The following is a 22,590-nucleotide window of genomic DNA, read 5'->3' as shown; positions in this document are numbered from 1 at the left end:
TTAATATGTCTGTTGGTACTAGTTGATACCTTCAGTTGTTTGCTGTCTTGTTGCTCGTCTCAGTTCTTTGTTTTGTTCTTCTGGTGTATCTCGAAATCTGTCCTGATTACCAGCTGACCCATTCTGTCGCGGAGACGCAGGTATTGCCCGATCTGCGCGAGCCGATCAGCTGGACTGCGAGGGAAATAATAACTTTCAATAATAAAAGGCGCAGGGTGCATGCTTTGAAGAGCCATGTCGTCGCATTCTTCGGTCAATGACGCTGCGAAGCCTCGTCTCCATACTGCTCGATCATTTCCGCGAATGGACAACCCGGAATTGAGCTCCTTTGCCCGCACCAGGGCGAAGACTGTTCAATCGGTAGCAATTCCAGAGTTGGTGGACTCGACCGCGCTCCCCCTTCCATTGTCAGTAGATGACGATGAGCACGATAATGGTCCGGACTTGTTTGAGAAGAGGGGCTCTTCGGGATCGGAAGCAGGAGATGATGGGCAACAGGGTGAAGAGGTCTCTGTTCTGTCTCGGGGCCTGCAGGATCAACCCGAAGAGCTACCGATTGAACTAATGAGCCTAACTGACCGGTAGGTCAGACTACTCTATTCATAAGTTGCTCACGCATTAACATATTTTTTGCTAGGTTCGTTAACTCGTTGGGCGCCAAGGTACACTCCTCTCCGCCGACCATCGAGAAGATATCTCAGCGCTTTCAAGACTTTTACGTTCGGGCTGAATCGCACATTGCTACTCATGTATCAGCCCTAGCGTCTCGAATAAACCGCGATCCTTCTCCTAACCCTCCCCCGCCCCGTGCTTCTCGGGGCTTCGGCCAGTCTAAATCAACAAACAGAGATTCAGGCAATGTTCCGTCTAGCCGGCAGATGTTGACAGCATCAGAGGTTGCTGAACGGCGGAAGGCTCGAAAGTCGCTCGCCTCTAAAGGGGCTGCTCTGGAAGAAGCTATCGAGCGAAGAGCTTGTGAATGCGTCTACGACAAAATCTGGAGGCATAAGAGCACATTGGATGAAGTTCGGGATGAGAAGTTGCGTTCAAAAACAGCAGCATTACTCTTGGTTGGGATAAACCTGAAAGACCTAGGGATTGACATCGACATGGCCACTATCAATGAAGAGGATCAGAAAGAGGCGGACCAGTGCCTCTCCGTTGCCCGTGAATGTCTGGCAAGAATGAACGAAGCGAAATATCCTTTGGGGAAGCTTCAGCATCTGGCTGGCGCACACAAGGCTATCGTTGATGCATTGACAAAGCTTCTTCCTTCTTCCTCCTCGGCCGATGAGATCCTACCCACCTTGATCTATACGCTTATCACTTGCCCGCCAGAAGGTATTAACATCATTAGTAATCTTCTCTTTATACAGCGGTTCCGGTCGTCAAACAAAATCGATGGTGAGACGGCTTACTGCTTAACAAACCTCGAAGCTGCAATCAGCTTCCTGGAAAATGTAGAACTATCGGAGCTACGAGCGGACGAAACGCAGGAAGGAAAAGCTCAACTGAGCAATGAGACGACAGTTACTTCTGACAGCCTTGACACCTCTCACCAGATGAGCAAGGCCCTCGTGTCTACCGTTACAAAAGCGAACGCTTCTCCGGAGATCTTTAAATCAGATGCTAAGGAAGATGCTGCCGAAAGACTACTTAAGCAACAGCCACCCGCGACGCCTCAACAACCTCGTCTGAACAATTTGTTCCAACCTCCGTCGAAAGTGCTTGGCGCTGCCAACGATGCTGTTCGCAACACTGCCGATCAAGGGTTGAAGAATATTAGCGCATCGCTGGACAGCAGCTTTAACTTTCTGTTCGGCCGTCTCAAGGAGCTGCAATCCAGCCAACTGTCCGCCAAAGACGGTGGCAATCCAATCTTGCCGAAGACATTAGCAGAAGCTCGTCGTCTTGTCACTTCTCCGCCTTCCCTTGATAAGGGTGTCTCTCGGGATAATATAGTGGGCGATTCTTTAGCGACTCCTGATCGACCCCCACTGCGGCGCATCGGCTCAAGGGCGGAAGATACCTTCATGGGTCTAGTCAGTGGACACAGGACCCCCCGTGATCGTAGCACGGACAGTGTGAGGACTCAGGCCAGCTTGAAAATGGCCACTGCCACCACGGGTGCGCTAAAGGATGAGCCTTCGTCAGCTGCCTCTCAAACGAACCCTTTGCCTACCACCCCTCTAGAGTCAATGAGGAACTTCGGAAACAGCATCAATCCGCTTAATCATATTCCGGGGATGATACGGAACTTCGGGCGCAGCACGCCGGACTCGGCAGGAAGTTTCGCCACTCTTGCTCCTTCAGAGAAGACGAAGGCTTCACCTTCTTCTCGAGAAGTCCCCAGGAATAACAGCAGTAACCAGCCTAAGATCGATCCGCCTATTCAAAGATTTCTCCAAACCCAACATGCCAACGAACTGACAATAGGTGATGTATCCGTGTTGCTCGAAGACTACAAACGTCTTGCAGTAGCGTTATTCCGGCAGGCTTCGGACTCGAGTTAACTCATGCTTGTCACTTTACCACTTTCCCGCATTCCTATTTTCCCCTCGCATTGTTTGTTTGATCTCACGGCGTTCATGACACTATATGATAGATTGCAGATGGCGTTCATTTTCAGGCGGTGGAAACATAAGCCCTAGAGTCATTTTGAGGATGGTAGCATTATGGGAGTTAGCGAGTACAACTTTGACGCAATTCGAAGTGCTGATAGGAAAGGAAAACATATTCATCAGTCGATAATTCAATTGCACAAGGGTATAATGATGCTATTAACATATGCCTTCTAGAGGATGAAACCCGAATCCTAGGATCTCGTCTCAGGCAGATTGCGTAAGATGATGGAAAACACACGACGTGATCTTCAGCATGACATCCTCATGGCTGATTGCAGCAGCGTATGGTAACATAACATGGCCTTTCTCAGAGACGTCAAATTAGGTAAAATAATCGAAATAAGAGTAGTAACAGCGGGCCTCGTTACGAAGCTCTCTTCAACCACCAGGGTTGATAGTATTGCTGCGTTGCTCTGTCGCAAGGTATGCGCTTCAGGGGGTACGACCACGCAGCACCTCTGCACCGCCCGTCTTCATTTCATTCAGCTTCTTTTCTAAATCGGAACTTTCCTCCCGAACAGCATCATGTCTTCTCTTTATTTCTGCTTCGAACATAGCAGCCGTCCTTCGACGAGCGCGGCGCAGTTCCTTCATTTCCGAAAGTAGCTTGGAGAATTCGTCAAGCAACTGATCGCCGCACTCTTCCCATTCATCAATACTTAAATTCGAGAGGTATGTTTGGCGATCCTCTTTAGATAGTTTCATGAGTAAAGAGATTCTGTCTTCTTCCGTGTATCCAGATGGATCCTGCGATGGGTTCAGAGTAGCGGTGGCTCGTGCAGTGGCGGGATCGAAATCAAACGGCTCAGCCTGGAGTTCTTCAAGAGTCTTCTTGGACAGAATTTCAGGAGGATAGTCTGCTTCTAGGGTTCGCTTCTTCGTCTGGGCCGTATCTGAGCTTATGCGCTTGACCGAAGCACGTCTGGAAAAAGGATCGCGGATCGTCTCGTCGTCGTCGAGATCGTCAAAATGGGTAATGTCGAACGCAGTTAAGGATGGTTCGCTGTCGCCCTTTCCGTGATCATCTGCGAATAGCCCTGTGTCTCCCTCCGGTCCATGGGAGTTGAAACGGGTAATGCTGTCTTTTCTCCGGGATTGTGCTCTTGGACCGGCGGTGCGCCGAGTTGGAGAGATGTCCAGCTTGTCAAGGAGGGACGGCTTTGGCGGGCTGAAACGCGTCCTCGGAGTTGCTGTCATACTGCGAGGGAGGACAATTCTCCTGCCTGCGTTTGCTGATGAAAACGTAGTAGAGAACTTTGCCGATTCCCCCTGAGTCTGGTGGCCGGGCTTAGTATGTTTTCGTTTACTGGCACTCCAGAAGCCTTCTAGACGTTTGCTTAGAGGTTCCTCGGCATGACGGTGTCCATGAGACATGTACCAGTCGTTATTATCTTCAGCTTTGTCGTCGCCCGCGACGGACGTCATTTGGCTGGTATCATCGTCGGCATCGGCATCATCTGATTCAAAACCCGCGGTCTTCATGGCTTTGTCTCCCAAGTTCTCATACCAGTTCGATGAATATGGACGACGTCCGTGACGGAAGTCGTGGAGAGTCTTCCCTTCTGGCTCCTGATACTGCACACTCTGAACTGGCGGCAAGTGATGTTGCTGCGGTTGCGGTCGTTGAATCTCTTCAACATCGACAACGCTTGTTCCAGCAACAGTTGAGTCATCGATCCCCTCAACATCCGTGTCAAACATGTCCCGGTGCACGCCACTTTCATGCGCTGCCTGCGACGACTCCGGAAATGTCACTCCCCCGTATGCATCCAACTGTGCTCTTCCGTTCATCCCTACAGGCACGGGAGCAACAAGTTGAGTCTGGGGAACTTCAACTCTCACCTGCTGCGCTAAGAGCTGCCGGGACTGATTCGGTGCATCAGCCTTGGATTGGCGAGGTGGACCAGCCTCCTTGGAATGGATATAGTCTCCCACCCCCATGGTTACTTGGATCAAAGGCTTCGGAAGGTAGACATTCAATCTCAAGCTCGCTGAATGTTCACCGCAGTAGATTGATATGAAATATGCCGGTCACTGCCTGAAAAGTGGTGAGCTTGTCAATCCTCTGCGTCAATGTTCAAATTCTGGCTGCCCAAGAGCAGATTCCAAACGCGTTATTTCCACGGCGCGCCAGACTGATACTCACGAAGTCACGTGGTGATAAGCAGCTGGATAACAGCATGGAGGAAGATGGTCTCAAGGTTGCTTGCTAGGTACAGTAGAGAGCGTGTTTACCACATTTATCTATAATGTACAATCGATAAGCTATTTACATACAACACAATTCCCATTCATGAACGAAGCGCAAAGTAAGTTGAGATCTCTAGAATCCCATACCAGATGAAGCCATCGAAGCATTGTCATCAATGTGAAAGTGTTCCAATGTGGAGGCAACACTTCTGCCACGTTGCCTTGCTTTTTCAAAGAACTCTCTCGATTTGAGAATTTCAGACTGTCTTTTTTCCATTGCAAGCCGTCGCTCACGCCTGGCTTGAATCGAGTCGTGTAGATGGTCGGCATCCTCTTTCACAGAACTGCGATCGTCAATGTCATATTCGTCCTCTTCTTGGTATGGGACACATGACACAAAGAGATCTCCAATCCAGAGCGATACCATACCCCTGAGCTCCAACAACTCAGGAGAATCCGAATACGGGGGAGAGACAAGTATCTCATCCATCCTGGCCGCAATTTGCTGTGCTTCTTCGAGTTCCCTCGCTCGTACGCTCGTAATAAGATGATCCTTTCTGTGCTTAGATCCGGATTCGCCGTCGAAGCCCTGCCCTAATTCTTCTTCTTCCGAAAAGTCTCCGGGCGAGTCTTCATGGCGACTGTGAATATCTTCTCTGGCTAAGTTATTCTCCTCTTGGGCAACGTATATCCACAGACCAAACATTGCCGGGTAAAAATGCAAGGAACTGATAGCGTCGGGAGCGGATTTGCGGTACGGGTGTTGTACAATAAGCCTCTCGTAATAATGCTTAGCATCTTCAAACCCCTTCCGTGTAAAGTATGGCCTGGAAACATGCCCCCCTCCGCTTTCGTGTCCGTCACCATTCGGCTGAAGCCCTGGTGCATTTTCTGCTACCTGGTGGCCACGTCGAAGCAGGATCTCAGCGCCAATGCCCCATCTGCCCTCAGTGCGAACATCGATGGGAGAACCGGCAAATTCTTCGCGGAGAATCAGTCCCCAGGCTCTTCCGGCACGGATGTAGTCACCTTGCAGAAGACAGCGGTGCAGAATGGAAGTGATCACGGCCAAATGTTGCAGTCGAAGGTTGCCCTGGTAGGCACTGGATTGTGGAGGATATATTGGAGGAGACAAGGAAGAGAGACTTTTCAAGACATCGCCACGGTTCTCCTTCTTAAGAGACTCGTTCTTAGCAGGGGCATGAGGGAAGAGGCCTCCAGGTAATTCTTGGTCGAATGAAAGGCCAGCAATGCGATATTGATGGGCTTCTTCAGGAGACAATGTTAGCGACGGAGCAGTAGGCGCTATTTCCGACGCAGCATCCGTCGTCTCTCCTTCGCCATCTCCATGGTCATCTCCCCAATCATCAGAATGTTTCTTGCGCTTTTTGGCCTCATAGCGAGCTACCCGCACGCTGGCAGGTTGCTGCCATGATGGGAGAGGCAAAGAGAACGCAGATGCCGAAGGAACGAACGCCATAATAAATGCTGAACCCCGAAGTAGTAGTAACCAGCGGTAAACCAAGGGAGATAGACCCCGTATGAGTGCAAGGAAGTGGTGATTTTTCCGCCTTCCTGTAACGTCGCCTTTCCTGCTCGGATCAAAAGCTGTCTTTCTCAGGCAGAGGATATATTATCCTCCAACTGGAACAGTTGAAAGCTTCAAGACATCAAGCACACTAAAGCAATGGTGCTGAAAATAGCAATGAACCATTATGCTTGTATTATACTTTGCTTCAACAATAATAGCCCTCATTCAGAATAGCGCCATTTTTGCCGGTGACTGTTTCCTGGAAATTCATGACGCGGGTAGACTACCTATCTGAATCCTTCACGATGGAGTACTGGCTGGTGAGTGGTGAGCCTAAGGCCCTACAAGGCCTAAATTGAAACAGGCGAATCACCTGCTGCAAGCCGGCTTGACTTATTAATAATCGGCCTAATTGGAATCCCGCCGAAACCACACCCAAGCGCTGGACTGTTGGAGGCTTGGACCGTTGGATGACGAACAACGAGATCAACAACACTCACTACGAACTACTACCTTACTAGACAGCGACCAACTAAAACTGGGACGAGAGTAGTTAGTGTCTGGACTCTGGCTCATAGCTTAAAGAGTCCAAAGACTACTCCGCAAAGAGGTCGACTGCCTATCATCTTCTGATTCCTATCTATGGTCGGCGTCCCGCCATCATCGTCGTCACCATCACCAGTATTCAACAGTACGAGCTTCAATAAATACTCCGTACTGTCTCGTCGCTCAGCTTCACTAGTTCGAATCTTGCCACAATCGCTCTTCAGTTCTGCTACTAACACGCTCTCTTTCACTTCGATCGTCGCTCCCTTTGGTGTCCGACCTCTGGCGTGCTGCAACCTTGGACTGCTGACACGTCGGAGAAACTGTCCTCTGGCAATACCCCTTTAGGTGGTGACAACAAAGCTTCCTAAGACCTCCAGAAACCTCTTCTTACAAGAATCTCGCTTTTCAGCTTGCAAATGTTGTATGGTATGGCTTAAAGGTGAATTCTCTTAGATCTTCCAAGGTACTCTCGAACCACTTCTTCGAGTTTGTCGAATATTTCTGGATTGCTGTATTTCCTCTGTGGCCTTCATCTGTGATTTAATGAGCTCGTCCTTTTTGTATGCCTCAGGTGTTGATCGTTCGATTGCATGTCGCTGCTGTTGTCCATCTGACTAATGTTGCGTTCTTTAGTCATCCGTCCTTCCATGGCCATCTACAGTTTATAAACAATCATCGCCACTTCCCATTCACATCTTCGTGACTATGGGACAGTCCTCTTCTACACAAAGGAATCAACGCCACACGACTCCCTCAGATCAATCCACCTTCCTCCGCACCGACCGTGATCGACTGAATCTCAATGAAGACATGAATCACAGGCCGAATTCTGATCAGGCCGAGGACACCGCGATCCCGTCAGGAGCAGAACCGAATGGCGGCATCTCCCATACTTCTCATTCAGCTCAAGGCAATCCAGAGGCCGCGACATGGCAGGCAACAGGCACCCCAACTGCTGAGCAGCCTCATTTGACAAGGATGGAGAGTATACACGAGGAAGATGGTTCACGGCACGAACCGGATCAGCAAGAGTATCGCTCTGCGATACTTGCGCGAATGGCCGCTCGACGTCAGTCTACAATGTCGAGACTAGGTTCCAGGATTCTACCGAACTCAGTTATTCGTGGCCTTCTTAATAGTGAAGAGGAGACCCCGGCAGAGGGACAGGCCCACAGGCATGGAATTGTAGCAAGATCAGACCCGAGATCGGACTCTCATAGCAGCAGTCGCTTTAGTCCTTTCACGTCGCTCAGCTCGAGAAGCATCGCCAGGCGGCGATTGATCAGAGTACCCTATTTTGTTCCACGAACTGATCCGTCCTTGACTCCTGATACGCCCACCAGTTCGGCATACTTAAACTCGTCATCAGAACAAGCCACACAACCTGCCAGAGGATCGTGGCGTCGCAGTGCCCGACTGAACCGCGTTCGAAATTCATTATCGGCGCCCATCACGCAGATGTTTGGCCATCCGTCCACCACAGACTCTGAGATGACAGAACACCCACATTTCCGGGAGGGCCTGGGCGACCATCCCGACATTCGTCTGCCACCACTGAGCGCCATGGACACTAGCATGGATTTCGACCACGCTCATGAACTTGATTCTGTGGAAGCTGCAGCGGGTGGTAATCATCTGCCAGTGCCGCCACTCTTCTCACAATCCACTCAAAACGCTTCAGCTTCACGTCAATTACCGGGGCCCTTACGTGCAAGACCCTCCAGAGTTCTTCGGCGTGACGAGCACACTCCTCTTTCACGGGTTCTGCAATTGGCTGCGGCTGCGATTGCTGCCCAGCTTTCTGGCGCGGCGGGCCCAGTACTGCCCAACATCCAGTCTTTGGGCAATGATGGCCTAGAAGGGTCGCTGGAAAACTTCATCCAAAGTCTACAGCATGCCACATCAGCACAGACCGCCTCGAATGACACCGCAAGTGCTTCAGGAGAGAACAGCCCTCCCCAGCCTGTCAACTTTCTACGGGTTTTCAGGTTTGCCAACTCAGACAATCCAAGTCCTGCAGCTTCCTCAAATCACTCAACTACGGAACCGGATGCTGCCGGTAGTCGTGGCGATGGCATGGACGTTGACAATAGCGCCGGGGATAACGAGGGCCGCACCGTTACCTTGGTAGTTGTGGGCGTTCGATCTGTTCCCACAGGCAGTGGGCCGTTTGGCGATCAACAGTCAAATGCTGCGCCAGGCTTGGACGCATTGTTGCGACTACCATTCCTAGCGCCAGGGAATCCACCACGAGGTCAGGACAACAGTCCCGCAGTGCCTCTTGCTGATAATCGGTCACGATTCGTACCTAATCGACAGCAACTCGGTGCCCCTAGCCCTTTGTCGACGAACATTGAAACTTCACCCCAGGGCCTTCGAAGCGCGCGAAGATTTTCTGACGCTGGGACTCGCGTTCCGTTCCCGTCACTCCCTTCGACTCTCTCGGAGAGTCCTCCGGGTCCCCATCCGCCTCCGTCGACACCTGCCGAGCCAGGCTTATCTGCAGTATCTTCAGGCGCATCAACACCCAATCGGAGACTGTCCTCTGCCTCGGCGTTGCCGTCAAACCCCTTGCCTCAAGTTGATGAGCATCCGTTGATGCAACCGTCAGTTGAGCCTGCGCCTGAATCCACTGCAGACAGGATCCCGTTCCAGCCGTCACATCAACGGCGACGCAGTGATTCTGAGTATGCTCGTCATCGTGAGCTAGGCTCTGGCGCTGTTCGACGCAATGGTGTCGTGGAACCTGACACTCCCCCTCCTGCGGGCAGAAGCTGGCTGATTTATGTCGTGGGAACCAACCTTTCTGAGAACCATCCTGCGTTTGCAACACCTAGTCTCTTTACTGATGTAAGTTGTTTTCTTGGCATGTCCCGAGACTCAAAGCTAATACAATTCATAGAACCCCACCTACGAAGATATGATTCTCCTTTCGTCGCTTCTTGGACCCGCGAAGCCACCCGTTGCCACCCAGGACGACATCAATCTCGCTGGAGGACTATATCGACTTGTAGAGCTTGCAGGATCGCTCGTCGCAGAGGCTTTGGATGGCGCTGGCACGATCCAAATCCCCGATGGCGATCGTTGTCTGATTTGTCTCAGTGACTACGAAGCCGCAGAAGAGCTCAGGCAATTGACAAAGTGCAAGCACGTCTTTCATCGTGATTGCATTGATCAGGTTCGTCCCCATCTGCGCGTGTTTGTCTGTGGAGAGTGCTTAGACTAACTATTTGTGACATAGTGGTTGACCACGGGTCGGAATTCTTGCCCTCTCTGTAGAGGCCAGGGTGTGACTGAGGCGACGAACAACACACCAGCGCCCAACACGCAAAATGCGGCCGCTGCTTAAGCCTGTCTCGCTGGTTTTGCTCGAACCTATACGTACGCTAATCAAAGCCAATGACTCGTCTTCACTTTTTCTTTCGTTGGACTTTAGGTTTCTCGACTTCTTTCGAACATCCGAATTATACCAGAGTTGGCATAAGGCGTGTGGCTTATAGTATGATGGCTGGACGTGACATCTTATTCTTTTTAGCCTTTTTGATATCTCTTACGACTACCCCCCCCATCGCGCTGTTTATCGATTGGCTGGCTCTTGATGCTCTGATCAATTCCTATTGTGTTTTACTAGAATCTAGATGGGCAACGGGCTTTTGTCACTTGACATGATGGAAGTCTTCATACCTTTCGTTACATATTCCTTTCGTTGTCAGAGCGTTGTCGCATTATTCCCCCTTCAGGCTCTGCTTTCAGATAATGATGCAATAGTCATGGTGATTCCTCGCTGCAGAAGCCCAAATATCAAGGACACTATTTTATTCTTGTTGCATTTAGGCGCAATACAGGCTGCACTTTCAAAGTTTAAGTAATGGAAGGAGAGTGTGTGCAATCATATGGCCTCAGGCACAAAAGTTGCTGCTGCCCCGCATTCCCGCTGAGTCAGCCCACGATCAGTTTGGACCCCGCTCTCCTTATCAGCAAAGAAAAAGGTCGGAGTAGGAATCTTTGGCTTCAAGATCGATCAAGGATGTTGTGCGCCTGTTGACCCGTCAATTCGTCTTTCCATCCTTTGAATCTAGGTTCAGCAGTTTTATTCATTAGTGCCGTGGAAGAATAATCCATTCTGTCGGCTCTAGATTCCTCAGTGCATCCTTCAAATACAGATATATCCCCGGACTCACACGAGATGGAGACCCCAATCCGTCTCACCGTCCTCATTTCCGGCAATGGCTCGAATTTACAGGCGGTAATCGATAAGGTCAGCGAAGGTCAAATTCCTGCCAAAATTGTGCGAGTCATTTCCAATCGCAAGGACGCATACGGACTCGAACGGGCAAAGCGAGCAGACATTCCGACTCAGTACCATAACCTTGTGAAATACAAGAAGCAGCATCCTTCGACACCGGAGGGTGTACAAGCAGCACGGGAGGAGTACGATGCCGAATTGGCTCGGCTGGTGCTCGCGGACTCGCCGGACCTGGTCGCTTGTTTGGGATTCATGCATGTGCTATCGCCGAAATTCCTAGAGCCACTAGAGGCTAAGCAGTTGAAGATTATCAACCTTCATCCTGCTTTGCCCGGGGCTTTTAATGGAGCTGTGAGTTGCCTTTACTTTCTTTCTTTCCTGTTTTTCTGTCTGGCTGATTTTGTTTTTGTCAGAATGCGATTGAGCGTGCCCATGCCGCCTGGTTGGAGGGCAAGATCGATAAAACGGGTGTCATGATTCATAATGTGATATCGGAGGTTGACATGGGCAAGCCGATTCTCGTCCGCGAGATTTCCTTTGTCGAGGGTGTCGACGAGGATTTACACGCCTTTGAGCAGAAGGTCCATGAGATTGAGTGGGGTGTGGTAATTGAAGGAGTGCAACTCGCTATCAACGAAATTCGAGCCCGACAATGAGAGTTGACGGGTTTGATCATGGATCGGAAGGGCCTCTGGAGGAAATAGATTGATGTATAAATATGGGGTGACGGCTATGATACTATGATACCTTGCATGAATATTTTTGAGAGATACCTTGAAAATAATATTGGTATGGCCTCTTTGTCTGCGTCTTCTCCGTTCATTTCCAAGTTGAACCTCTTGCTGACGCTTCAAAGAGGCACATCAAAAGCATCGAGATACCATGACATAGAATAAAGGGCTTAGGCTCTTGAGGATAGTCCTGACGGAGGCTCTGTTCTCTGCATTGAATTTCTTCCACATAATCACGGGCTAGAGTTGGTTCACCAGGTTTGATGTCTGCGGCCTCTTTTCTGCACTTTCAGCATTCTTTTTAGGAAGATGCCACTCGACTATGCCAACACTGGATTACTCAGATAGCCCATCCCAAGGGACGAACTCGGGATGACGGTTGTCAAAGTTGTGGACAACCAAGCCTCTAGTGCCATGATCTACAATAATGCCATCCGTATTCCGCAGTGCTAACTGTGGATTGACGTCTGGCAACGACCCTTAGTATTGGACCTGAAGTTGCTACTGCAATGTCTGTGCGCTCTGGGACTATCAGGATTGAGCGCCGTCACCCTGCCCATGGGTGCTGATCTTGATATTTGAGTGACTCAGTCAACGTGTCAAGGTACAGACTGACAGGGCAGTCTACAGAATACAGGGATTATTATAAGCCGGTGTCTTACACTTGGCACTAGCAACCAGCATAGCATTATCCCATAATGGTTTAGACAGCTAATGAAGGCGTCACAACTAGCACGGAGTGGCTACAGAAAGTCTACAAGTGCAGCTGTAAATTCAAATTGCTCACCAGCATATGGTCCCGATCATTGGGCGTATTTGATGAAGGACAGACTAGTGGTCACCCTATTACTATTGGCGACGTTCAGATCGGCCAGAGACCAAGACTCAAAGTCAAGACGACTTCCGGCTAATCTGGATCTGTGCCTGAAAGTGAATAAGGGTAAAATGAATATAAGATCCACTCGGCATCAAAGCTCTCCGGAACTTTAGCCTATCTCCGAGTTCGATATTGTTATGAGATACGGAGTAACCTAGATCCAGTCCCGTGCTGATTCCTTCATTTCCGAATTGGCTTTCTCCAGAAGCTTGGCTCTGCTTTCAGCAGTGCTCATTAGATATCCGGAATCCAGAGAAAAAGTCCGTACGGAGGTATGGACACAATTGTCTCAAGCCTAATATCTCGCCACTGGGTGTCCTGTGGCTTTGTGGAGGTTGATTAATGGTTATCTTAATCTGATATAGGCCAGGTTACTTGGGCCTTGCATCTGGCATACTATTTAGGTATGCACTGCGGAAATCCCGAGAACTGATCGTCGACTGCAAGTAGCCTGCAGCATTGCTAGTGTGAGCGTCGAATCACGGAGAGCATTGCTATAGTTTCCCAGTAATACCCGGCGTTCTCTGTATCAGCCATGCCCCTGCATGCGCCAATGTTGTCTTTTCCATGATAGCTCATTTTCTTATGGCAGAACAGGCAGAGCTGTCAATTCAGACCGCCGATCAGGAACATCCGCCGGTGCCGCACTGCCGAATAACCTTACTGATGAGATTCTGTCAGAAAGTAGCGGCTTGGAGCGAATCAGCAGCTAAGAAAATACGACGATATGATTACGGCGTGGTCAGAAGTAAAGTTCCTAGGTTAAGCTGTGTGTTTCAGTGGCTCTCTCGGAGATTACATGTGACGATTCCACCATCTATGCTTGATTGCTACACAAATCCACCAAATTTACTCCGTACAACGGAGTAGTACTCCGTAGATAGTTACTACCTACCTAGGTAGTATCTAGTACTTGTCTCATCTGGTGGTCCGTTCAACACGTTCTCCACCCATTCCCGGACCTGGCGCTCCACCTCGGACGAACGTTCGGCAGTGTGTACGGAGTTACACGTTGTCAATGGACTGGTTTCAGATTTGCCGACGGGACCTGGTAGCCTGGTAGCCTTCTGGTACTAGTAGTGGCTGATCGATTTGGCATGTGCATGGTGAAAAAGGCTGTCAGAGATTCAGAGTGCTCATACGGTCGGAGTACGGAGCACTCCGTTGGATCTAGCTTCTGAGTACTTCGTACCAAAAGTAGAAATAATAATTCTGCTCTGTCAGCCTCTCCGGTGATTTGCGCAAGGATGAAGAAGCAGGAGGGTAAACAGGGACGCCGTGACGGTCAATATACCCTCGCTGCACTTTCCAGTTTGACAGAATGCTACTGTGTAGGTCGCTGGCAGACTGCCGGGTACAAACGGAGTAACTGTAAATACTGATTAGGTAACTGGATAGGGATCATCCAGATGAGAATAATAATAATAATAATAACACCGACAATTAAGAACTAAGGGATCCAACAATCTGAATCATGGTACACTCAAAGATGCGATTATGGCAGACGCATGGAGCTTGTCCGCTCCCGTGGGCTCATTGCCGCAACTTCACAGGATCAAAATCCTCCAGAAGACAGGTCAAGTCTTGCCTCTACTGTGAGTAGTCTTTTGAGCCTTCAACGTCGTACTCCGTAGTCTTGGTACGATCTAGTCTAGGTACGGAGTACGGATATTTCTACAAATGGAATACCCGACTCTCAAGGGTTGCCTAGATCGGTTAGAGCCCCACACATCGGTCTTTCAAATGACGCCGATGGATCTCTTTCCGTGGGCCATGACCCATGGCCATGACAATGAGGCCAGACTGGATAATGATTTAAGAGCTGGGTGGACTGGAGTCACGTGTCTACATTTGAGACGAAAGTTGGCATTCTCGGATATAGAAAGCGTTGCGTAGAAGAATGAGGGAGATTATAACTAAAGTACCTATCCTCTTGGCATATCCTGCATCCTGGTGGAAAGGAAAGTGGAGGGAAATGAAACCAAAAAAATATGATCTAGCTTACCAGCGGTCCAGCGGAGGCGTCGACCAGTTTGTCTGTTTTAGCTTATTGATCTGGGTTCACGGATTATTTTTCCTCGGTTTAGAGGGGTACTCTCAAACACAGATTGAGGAGCTAGGTAGGCCCTGCAAAGTAGTAAAAGTAAAAATGTCTTGGGAACGAAGGGCAAAGATCCTGGCATAGCTGATCTTTTATAAATAGTAGTGATAGTACGGAGTAGACAGAAGCATGACCCGCTGTCAATCATGCGATATTCTTGAAAATAAAAATAATGATACTAATAAAGTACTCGAATAGATTGACTCTGGCTAAGTAGCAAAATGACAGATACAATCATACAACGTTAGGTAGGGATGACCCTCCAAGTCTGGGAGCCATCGGCGGCCACTTAACTTCCTGCCCCGAACTGTCTACCTACCTTACTGCCTAGGTAGTCCCTTAGTGTACGGAGTACGGTACCAGATTTGTCAACATCAAATATCCACTTGATGCTTGGTGGGACGCTAATTCCAGGCTTTATGATTAATTACGGACTAGGTAGTTATGCAGGCGCATTGAATGATCCTTGGACCATTGGTAGGTAGTTCAACGAGTACGCAGTAGTCTAGAGATCCTCGTAGTATATTGTGTCTGTCTCATCACGATTATATGCATGCACTAAAAGTTTGAAACTGAAGATCAGTAAAAACAAAGACAAAGGCCCTAGAGAGGTACTGGGTCTTTATTTGTGCCTTGAATAATAAGAAATTTTATGATACTGCGTGGTTTCATTCGCCCTATCCAGGCAATCCAAGCAGGAAGAACCTAAGAGACTAAGACTAATAGCCCCAAAGTAAGTTTGAGTATTCCCGTCGCCATCAAGCATATCTAGTCTAGTCTAGCTACTATCTAGGTAGGTAGATAAGTTGGCCCATGAATCATGTAACCACGGGCATCCGGCCCATTGATAATATTATTATCAATATTGACGGATATGAGAGCATAGTCTTCCTTCCTTCCTGTTCATTTGACATTATTTCCTCATCATTAGCTTGATTGACAATCTTGTTATCGAATGACTCTCCATCCAATACCCTGCCGTACTACCTAACCTTCATAGGTACCGTACAGTTGCTACTGTACTGGCCTACCAGCTCCCAATTTCCACCACCACCGCCATCGCGGCTCATCCAGTCAACCCTCCATCGTCTTGTTCATTTGAACACATCCATCAATCCTTCCCATCCTTCTTTTATCATTCTCTCTTCCAAATACCTATTAAATCCAAGATCCCATCGCTACAGCGACTTTGTTGTTGATTGCAGCTAATCGCATTGTGGCACGGCCTTAGACCCCTCTTCTTCTTTTTGGCCACTGCATTCCACCTCGTCCCTCCGTGTCTTTCCAAGGTTCTTCTCCCGTCTGGATGGTGCTTTTCGCCTGGGTTCACCTTCAGAGGCTGTCTCAACCTGCCAGCGAATCTACGCATAGCTTATGCCGGCACCCCGGACTCTGATCCGCGTTGCTCCCTGGATGCAATTCGGCTGGCCACAACCATGGCGCGTTCATTCGACACGGCCCAAACCCCCTTGAGCGGCTATTTTCCGGGCAACATGCATTTCCAGGACCCAAATCAGATCCCTGCTTATTCTATCTTCGGTGCTAGCCAGTATCCCGACAGTGTAGCTTTTTGGCACAACCTGCCCCCACAACCCCCGCAGCCTGGCATTCCTGCAGCGGCAACGCCATATTCCTCTACTCCGACCAAACAACACCACCAGCCGCCTTTGTTGCAGCCTGTCTCCGATCAGAAAAAGCACAAGCGCACCCGAAGCGGTTGCTTCACCTGCCGCTCCCGTCGCATCAAATGCGACGAGGCCCGTCCGGTCTGTGAGAGATGTCGGAAAGGTAATCGCGACTGTGCCTATCCGTCGCCCACTGCGACTGGTACTTCATCCAAGGCAGCGTCGCGGTTTGGAACCAAGGCCAGAGCCCAACGCCCGCCATCGCAAGGGAGTGACTCTTCGGGCCATGTTGGACTGGATGAGTTTCGCGCGCTGGAGCCGATTCTAGACGAGGAAGAGGTGGACGAAGGCAGCGTGGAATCGGCAACTCTCTTGTCTCCCTCCACAACATCACTGCCAGCCCGTGTCAGGCCGGGCCCGGCTACAAAGCAAAGCATGCAGTCGCTGAGGAAGCGCAGGACGAAGCAAACAGCTCCAGATGCGACACCCTCCAACACAGAAGGCAGTTCACCCTCCACTGAAGCTTCCTCTAGATTCGATTCGATGAGTGCGCGGTCGGCCAGTGTCGGACTGTCCAATCAGGAACCTCTTGGCGCCGACAACTTCTCGCATCTGCCAGAAGATTTGCGATCTTACCTTACTTTTCATCAAGAGTACATGACGTATCGTCATTATTTTATGAGGCCGTCTTCCGATCAGTTTGTTCATCACAGCATCATCAGATTTGCCCTGCAATACGAGCCGCTTCTCTATGCGATCGTCGGTTTCTCTGCTTACCACCATTCGGTACATAGCGGCACGGGGAAACTCTATACCTTTCTTCGGTATTACGACAAGGCCTTGAAGTTGTTGCGGAAATCTTTGGCATCGGGAGAGCCACATTCTGAAGCAACGCTCATTACCGTCCTTGCGCTTACAACTTTCGAGGTATGAACTTGAAGTGCCCCGCTTGCTCTCTAGTGTCTCCTTCACGCTTGGTTCGTCCCAATGCTCACTGAGTATAGGAATTCATAGGCGACTGGGTGAATCTCATCGACCATCATCAAGCCGCTCATTCGTTGATGCGCGAACTTCTAACTCCAGAGTCCGTCAAATACAATGAACTTCATGCGAATATATTCCTTTGGTACGCTCGATTCGACCTGGTCGCGGGGATATTGGCCGGAAACGAGGCGATTCTGGGCCGTGAGTGGTACATTGCTGGAGAAGAACATGACGCCGAACAAGCCGCCAATTTCCCAGAAGACCCGCAGAAGCAGCTCGCATTGGCGGGGTCCATAAATCGCCGATTCGGACTAGAGATGGCCTCTCTGTATGCAAAACTCTCTCGCGGAATGATCCCGATCGAGGAGTTTATTTGTCAAAACGAGCAGCTCGACCAGCTATTGGAAAAGATGAAGAGCATCCTGGAAACACTCACAGATCCAGAGTACAGGGTCACAAGCTTTCCAAATCAAAAACCCTTGACGGAAGATGATTTCGTCGACCCTTACGTTCCTGGCGGTCTGCATGTCGGCCCGTTATGGGAGGTTAATTTTGCTTGGATTGACTACCTGTCAACAAAAGCAATGTTCAAGTACCAATCCTTATTGTCCGTTCGCCAATCGTCAATGGCGGAACTGGAACATTTGGCTCTAGAGCAGTGCCAATTAATGGAGACAATCGAAAGGTGGCCCGACAAGGAGAACGGTTATATGTTTGCATTCAAGCACAGCATCGGAATGGCGAGCATGTTTCTGCCAAGGGATCATAAACATGTCATGTGGGCCCGAAGAAAATTCGCGCTGATGGAGCAGAACGGGTAAGTATTATTGCTCTCTTCTTTGCATTTTTGACCTCATTGCGCGGTGTGCATTATGTTCCTGGCCGGCATAGCTAAAAACGTGGTTATACAGCTACATCACGCCCCCCAAGTTCCGTGCAGGCATGGCAGCCCTTTGGCAATTGCCCGAGATTAACCACTGGTGGCTACCAAATGAGGAAGGATACCCCGAGATCATCCGCGAGGTTCGCTCGATGACTGAAGAAAGGACAACACATGCACGAGACGACTTTCGGGAAAACGTACGCGACATGAGAACCATCTTCTGGAAACTTAGCTTGGATGACACCGAAAGCGAGACTAGCCCGTCTTCTGCTGGTTTGGAACCTTCTCGATGATGACATGGCAACTGAGTCCTTGCATATGCTTTTCACTTAATCGAGCTTCACGCGTGAAGAAGAGGCCATAGGCTCATGACAGACTCGTCTCAATGCTTTCTGAACGATCGGGTCAGATTCTTACGCCTCTGTTACGCGTTACCTTCGAGCTGTTGCGCTGGATATGCATGAGCTTAACCTGCATGCCATTTTTATTTACTTCTTCCGAACGACCTCTCCATGATCTTCTGCCTCATTCGACCAACATCATGATATCACACCCTTCCTCGTTTTGACACCTATTCTTGGTTTCTTCCATGCGCCTGTTCAACCTATATACCCTCATATTTTTTGTTCCTGATTTTTCCTGCTCTACTGAATTGTCTATATCAACGACCGAAGCATTGGGAGGCAAGCATGAAACGCAAATACCCGTTTATACCTGGAGTTGCTACGAGGGTGGGCTGGGATCTCATACAAACGGCATTTTACCCTATACGTCATATCCATGCATTTGTATACAAACTTTGCTATGATCGCTGCGCGATAACAATAGACGCTCTACAATCTGTTGAGAGATAACTACTTGATCTCTCAACCCTGTCAAGGTGTTCGATACAAGCTGAATCTGTCTAAGATCTAGCACATACGACCATAGCGTGTGGAAAACAGGACTTCCCGTCCGCACAGCCGTACTTAAGCCACATATTGAATGCGGTCAATTCTTAAGAAGCCATATTCTCCTAAAGCAGTGGCCTTATAATTTAGTATGGGCGCTGGTAATGTCAACAAATCTGCATTAAAATATATGGATATCATTAAGAAGGATTTAAGTCAATTCTGGTACTGTGGCCCGCCAACGAGTCCTGGAGAGCTTGAAGTAGACTAGATGGGCAAGAGAATCCGTCCCAAACTATTGCAAATATCTGCCTATCTGACGAACGACGACAAGGATCGGAATGACATCATATTAGGCTGGAGCAGGTGTCGCACTCCTCAGCACATCTGTATAATAATAATACCTTCCAATCAACCGGAGGTGGATTGCAGCTTTAGTCCTTCATTCCTTGGCTGTTCTTTTCTGTTTGGAGGATTTTTTCTACCGTCTATATTCCTCCAACAGCCGTGCCTCTTCCACGTCTGTGTCTTCCTTCTCGGTTTCGTATGCTTTCAGGTGCTCCGGGATCTCTTCATACTTTGCATCACGGTCGTATAGTTCCAACATTTGCTGGGTAATCTCTTCTGGAACATCGTAGTTAATGCGGAATAGATGGCCATATATGCACAGGGCATCCGGCGCGACAGATGGTATGCCCGGGGTTTCATCCCTAGGTTGGGACAAGTTGTCTTTAGTGGCCACCGCGAGGGTTAGCTTTGATGGGAAAAGAGATTATAACCTCTTTTGGAATATCAGATCTTGTTTTGCTCTCTAGGCTCAAAATTCCAGAGGGGTCATTCGTGTGGAGGGAAAACATAGTAGGGAAGACAGTCATCAACTAGCCGAAGGCACGTGACTAAGGTGAGTCGGGCAGACCATTGACGCAACCGTCATAATAAGTCAGGTACCATAGAAATGCCACTTACTTGACGCTCTCTTTATCCTTTGATAATGATCCACTCCTCGTCCATAATCGCGTCCAGCTCGTAAGTCTCCAACTCCTCTAGGATATCTATGTAGGTAGTATCTGAATCAGAGTACTGAAGGAGGGTAACTCTTACATTTCACAGGTCATTAGCCTAATATTAAACGAATGATCCTTGTGAAAGGTAATAATATCTGGTTCAACTATATCATCAGTGGACAGAATCTGGACATTGCCTCCTTCCTCTACTAATGCGGTGTTCCTCCTGCATCAGGTGACAGTCGATGTATAGTCCATTCACATAATCCAATCTAAGCTGGCCGAGCAAAGATTGTCCCAACACTACCGACGAGCGCTTCAAGTTACTGGTGGAAATAACCGATACGTATGGCGTCGGATCTACAGCCTGCTGCAGTTATGGAAGGTAAAGTTCCTGTTTCCTGAAAGCTCGTATTGAAGTTCTAAGCGCATGTTATGTTGACGCAGCGGCTTGCTATTAGGTGAGATTCGAAAGGAGGAAACGGTAAAGACGCAAGGTATGAGAAACACTGTCGGCTGTGCTTGCTATCGTACTCAAGCGATCACGGGCAGTCTCTCTCTTTGCATAATTGAATTAACACCCACCGCCATTCTAGGAACCACGGCCGAAGATAGCCAGGAGTCGGACAACGATGGGACCGAGCGTCCTGTGCGACAGAAATTGAAGGAGACGTCAATCGATTCTAGTCAGGAGGAAGCAAACACCAAGAACGATAAGAAAGCGACCGGTGCGAAGGTGACGTCGACTACAAATGCACAGCAATCAGCGGATATCAACAACACCACCGAAGTCGGCGGAGGTTCGAATAGCCGGTGGAGCAGTCGAGGCAGAAAGAGATCATTCGATGACGACGAAGCCGAGGGAGATAGCGAGGAACATGGTCACAGACGCAAGAGGTCGCGCGACTCTACCAACGAAGGCGACGAGCAGCCGCCGCAGGGTGAGAATCATCTTCCAACGAAGATCTTTAGCCCAAAAGAAAAGAGAAGTCGGGACCAGCTCGATGAAGGCGAGTCCGTGGAACGTGCTGTGGAGAAGACGGATACCGAGACCGAGAATGTAGAATCAGAAGTCAAATCCAAGGCTGAAGGACAGCCTGAGAAGAAGCGACACCGTGAAAATTCCACAGAAAGGAAGCCGGTAAGTGTTGATCGTCGCATTTCATTCTTGGCTGGGAACTGGAGCTGACATACATGGCTCGACAGGCCCCTGTCACGAGCGCCTTTATGAATACGTCCGCAGTCTCTCCATTCGGCTCCATTGGCGCCTCAAAATCCAAGGAAGAAGAGCCTACCAAATCGGCGCCTGTAACCTCTACCTCTGCCTTTGCCTCATCGAGCCTGGCAGCATTTGCTGGCTCAGAGCAGTCGCCTTTCGGTTCGCTTGGAACGTCCACTCCATCTGTTTTCAAGTCTTCAGTCGCGTCCGAGACTGAGAAACCAGCGGCGACGGGATTTGCAGCTGGAGCAAGTACCTCCGGCTTTGCGGCCTTAGGATCTGGTTTTTCAGGGTTCAGTGGTGGATTCGGAGCAGCTGCTAAGTCCGGGGGGCTCACCAGCTTCGCTTCTCCCACTACGCCTAGCACCTTTGGAAGCAGCACTAAGGACAAGCCATTTGGAGCAGCGGATGCGGATGAGGAAGATGAGGAAGAAGATGAAGCCGAAATGGGTCCCAGAGAATTCGAGGCAGAGAAACCCGACGAGAGGTTCTTTGAGCGGCAGAGTATGTGATATTTCGTCCGATTCATAGTGGACTGCTTCAAAACTGACGTCTTTTCTTTCTACCACAGTTGAGACAGGCGAGGAACAAGAAAAGACGTACTTCAGCGGCAAAGCGAAGCTTTTCCAGTTCACGAACAAGGAATGGAAGGAGCGCGGTATTGGCACATTTAAGGTGAATGTGAAAGTTACCGACGGCCAGGAGGACAAAAAGGCGGCTCGCATGATCATGCGAGCGGATGGCGTCTTGAGAGTCATGCTCAACACGCCCCTTTTCAAGGGCATGAAGGTCGGAGATCCTTCGGGCAACGAACCCAAGTCCAAGCAGATTCATCTGGCTGGTGTTGAGGATGGCCGTACTGTTCCCCTCCTGCTCAGGGTAAGGCATTCCTCTACAAGTGCCCATCGTGACATCGTTTCTGACATAACACTAGGTGGGAAGTGAGGACGCCGCCAAAGAGCTCTACCATGTCATTCAGGATCTATTACAGCACCAGTAGACTATGTCAATAAAGGCTCGGTTGCAATCGACGCGACACATTCGACGATGGAGTACATTGCACCAAATCATTAGCTGTCCATACTTGGAAACCTTTCACGATACCTGGACCGACAATAGATCTTATGGGGCAATTG

General features: G+C 49.5%; 7 protein-coding genes across 7 annotated transcripts, besides 1 other annotated feature; 5 read left to right on the top strand and 2 right to left on the bottom strand.

Annotated features, from left to right (window-relative positions):
* Positions 1-234: 234 nt before the first annotated feature.
* On the top strand, positions 235-2,513 carry NFIA_086210 (VPS9 domain-containing protein; the record flags this gene model as incomplete). Its single annotated transcript, XM_001260562.1, has 2 exons — positions 235-581; positions 638-2,513. 2 exons carry the CDS (start codon positions 235-237, stop codon positions 2,511-2,513), a joined length of 2,223 nt encoding a protein of 740 aa, XP_001260563.1.
* Positions 2,514-3,056: 543 nt separating this feature from the next.
* On the bottom strand, positions 3,057-4,565 carry NFIA_086200 (uncharacterized protein; the record flags this gene model as incomplete). Its single annotated transcript, XM_001260561.1, has 1 exon — positions 3,057-4,565. The coding sequence occupies one exon, from the start codon at positions 4,563-4,565 to the stop codon at positions 3,057-3,059; it is 1,509 nt and encodes a 502-aa protein (XP_001260562.1).
* A 382-nt stretch (positions 4,566-4,947) lies between these two features.
* Positions 4,948-6,294, bottom strand: NFIA_086190 (uncharacterized protein; the record flags this gene model as incomplete). Its single annotated transcript, XM_001260560.1, has 1 exon — positions 4,948-6,294. The coding sequence occupies one exon, from the start codon at positions 6,292-6,294 to the stop codon at positions 4,948-4,950; it is 1,347 nt and encodes a 448-aa protein (XP_001260561.1).
* A 1,305-nt stretch (positions 6,295-7,599) lies between these two features.
* NFIA_086180 (RING-H2 finger protein) lies at positions 7,600-10,243 on the top strand (the record flags this gene model as incomplete). The annotated part of the gene is made up of 3 exons (XM_001260559.1): positions 7,600-9,744; positions 9,797-10,072; positions 10,136-10,243. 3 exons carry the CDS (start codon positions 7,600-7,602, stop codon positions 10,241-10,243), a joined length of 2,529 nt encoding a protein of 842 aa, XP_001260560.1.
* Positions 10,244-11,080: 837 nt separating this feature from the next.
* On the top strand, positions 11,081-11,796 carry NFIA_086170 (phosphoribosylglycinamide formyltransferase; the record flags this gene model as incomplete). Its single annotated transcript, XM_001260558.1, has 2 exons — positions 11,081-11,491; positions 11,554-11,796. 2 exons carry the CDS (start codon positions 11,081-11,083, stop codon positions 11,794-11,796), a joined length of 654 nt encoding a protein of 217 aa, XP_001260559.1.
* Positions 11,797-14,162: 2,366 nt separating this feature from the next.
* Positions 14,163-14,182: a microsatellite.
* A 2,103-nt stretch (positions 14,183-16,285) lies between these two features.
* On the top strand, positions 16,286-18,634 carry NFIA_086160 (Zn(II)2Cys6 transcription factor; the record flags this gene model as incomplete). Its single annotated transcript, XM_001260557.1, has 3 exons — positions 16,286-17,401; positions 17,479-18,275; positions 18,370-18,634. 3 exons carry the CDS (start codon positions 16,286-16,288, stop codon positions 18,632-18,634), a joined length of 2,178 nt encoding a protein of 725 aa, XP_001260558.1.
* A 1,949-nt stretch (positions 18,635-20,583) lies between these two features.
* On the top strand, positions 20,584-22,454 carry NFIA_086150 (Ran-binding domain-containing protein; the record flags this gene model as incomplete). The annotated part of the gene is made up of 5 exons (XM_001260556.1): positions 20,584-20,620; positions 20,697-21,376; positions 21,442-21,958; positions 22,026-22,333; positions 22,389-22,454. 5 exons carry the CDS (start codon positions 20,584-20,586, stop codon positions 22,452-22,454), a joined length of 1,608 nt encoding a protein of 535 aa, XP_001260557.1.
* Between the last annotated feature and the right edge of the window lie 136 nt (positions 22,455-22,590).

Source organism: Aspergillus fischeri, genomic scaffold (assembly GCF_000149645.3).
Source record: "Aspergillus fischeri NRRL 181 1099437636264 genomic scaffold, whole genome shotgun sequence".
Classification (NCBI taxonomy): Eukaryota; Fungi; Ascomycota; class Eurotiomycetes; order Eurotiales; family Aspergillaceae; genus Aspergillus; species Aspergillus fischeri.
This window is presented reverse-complemented; position numbering and strand designations above follow the sequence as displayed.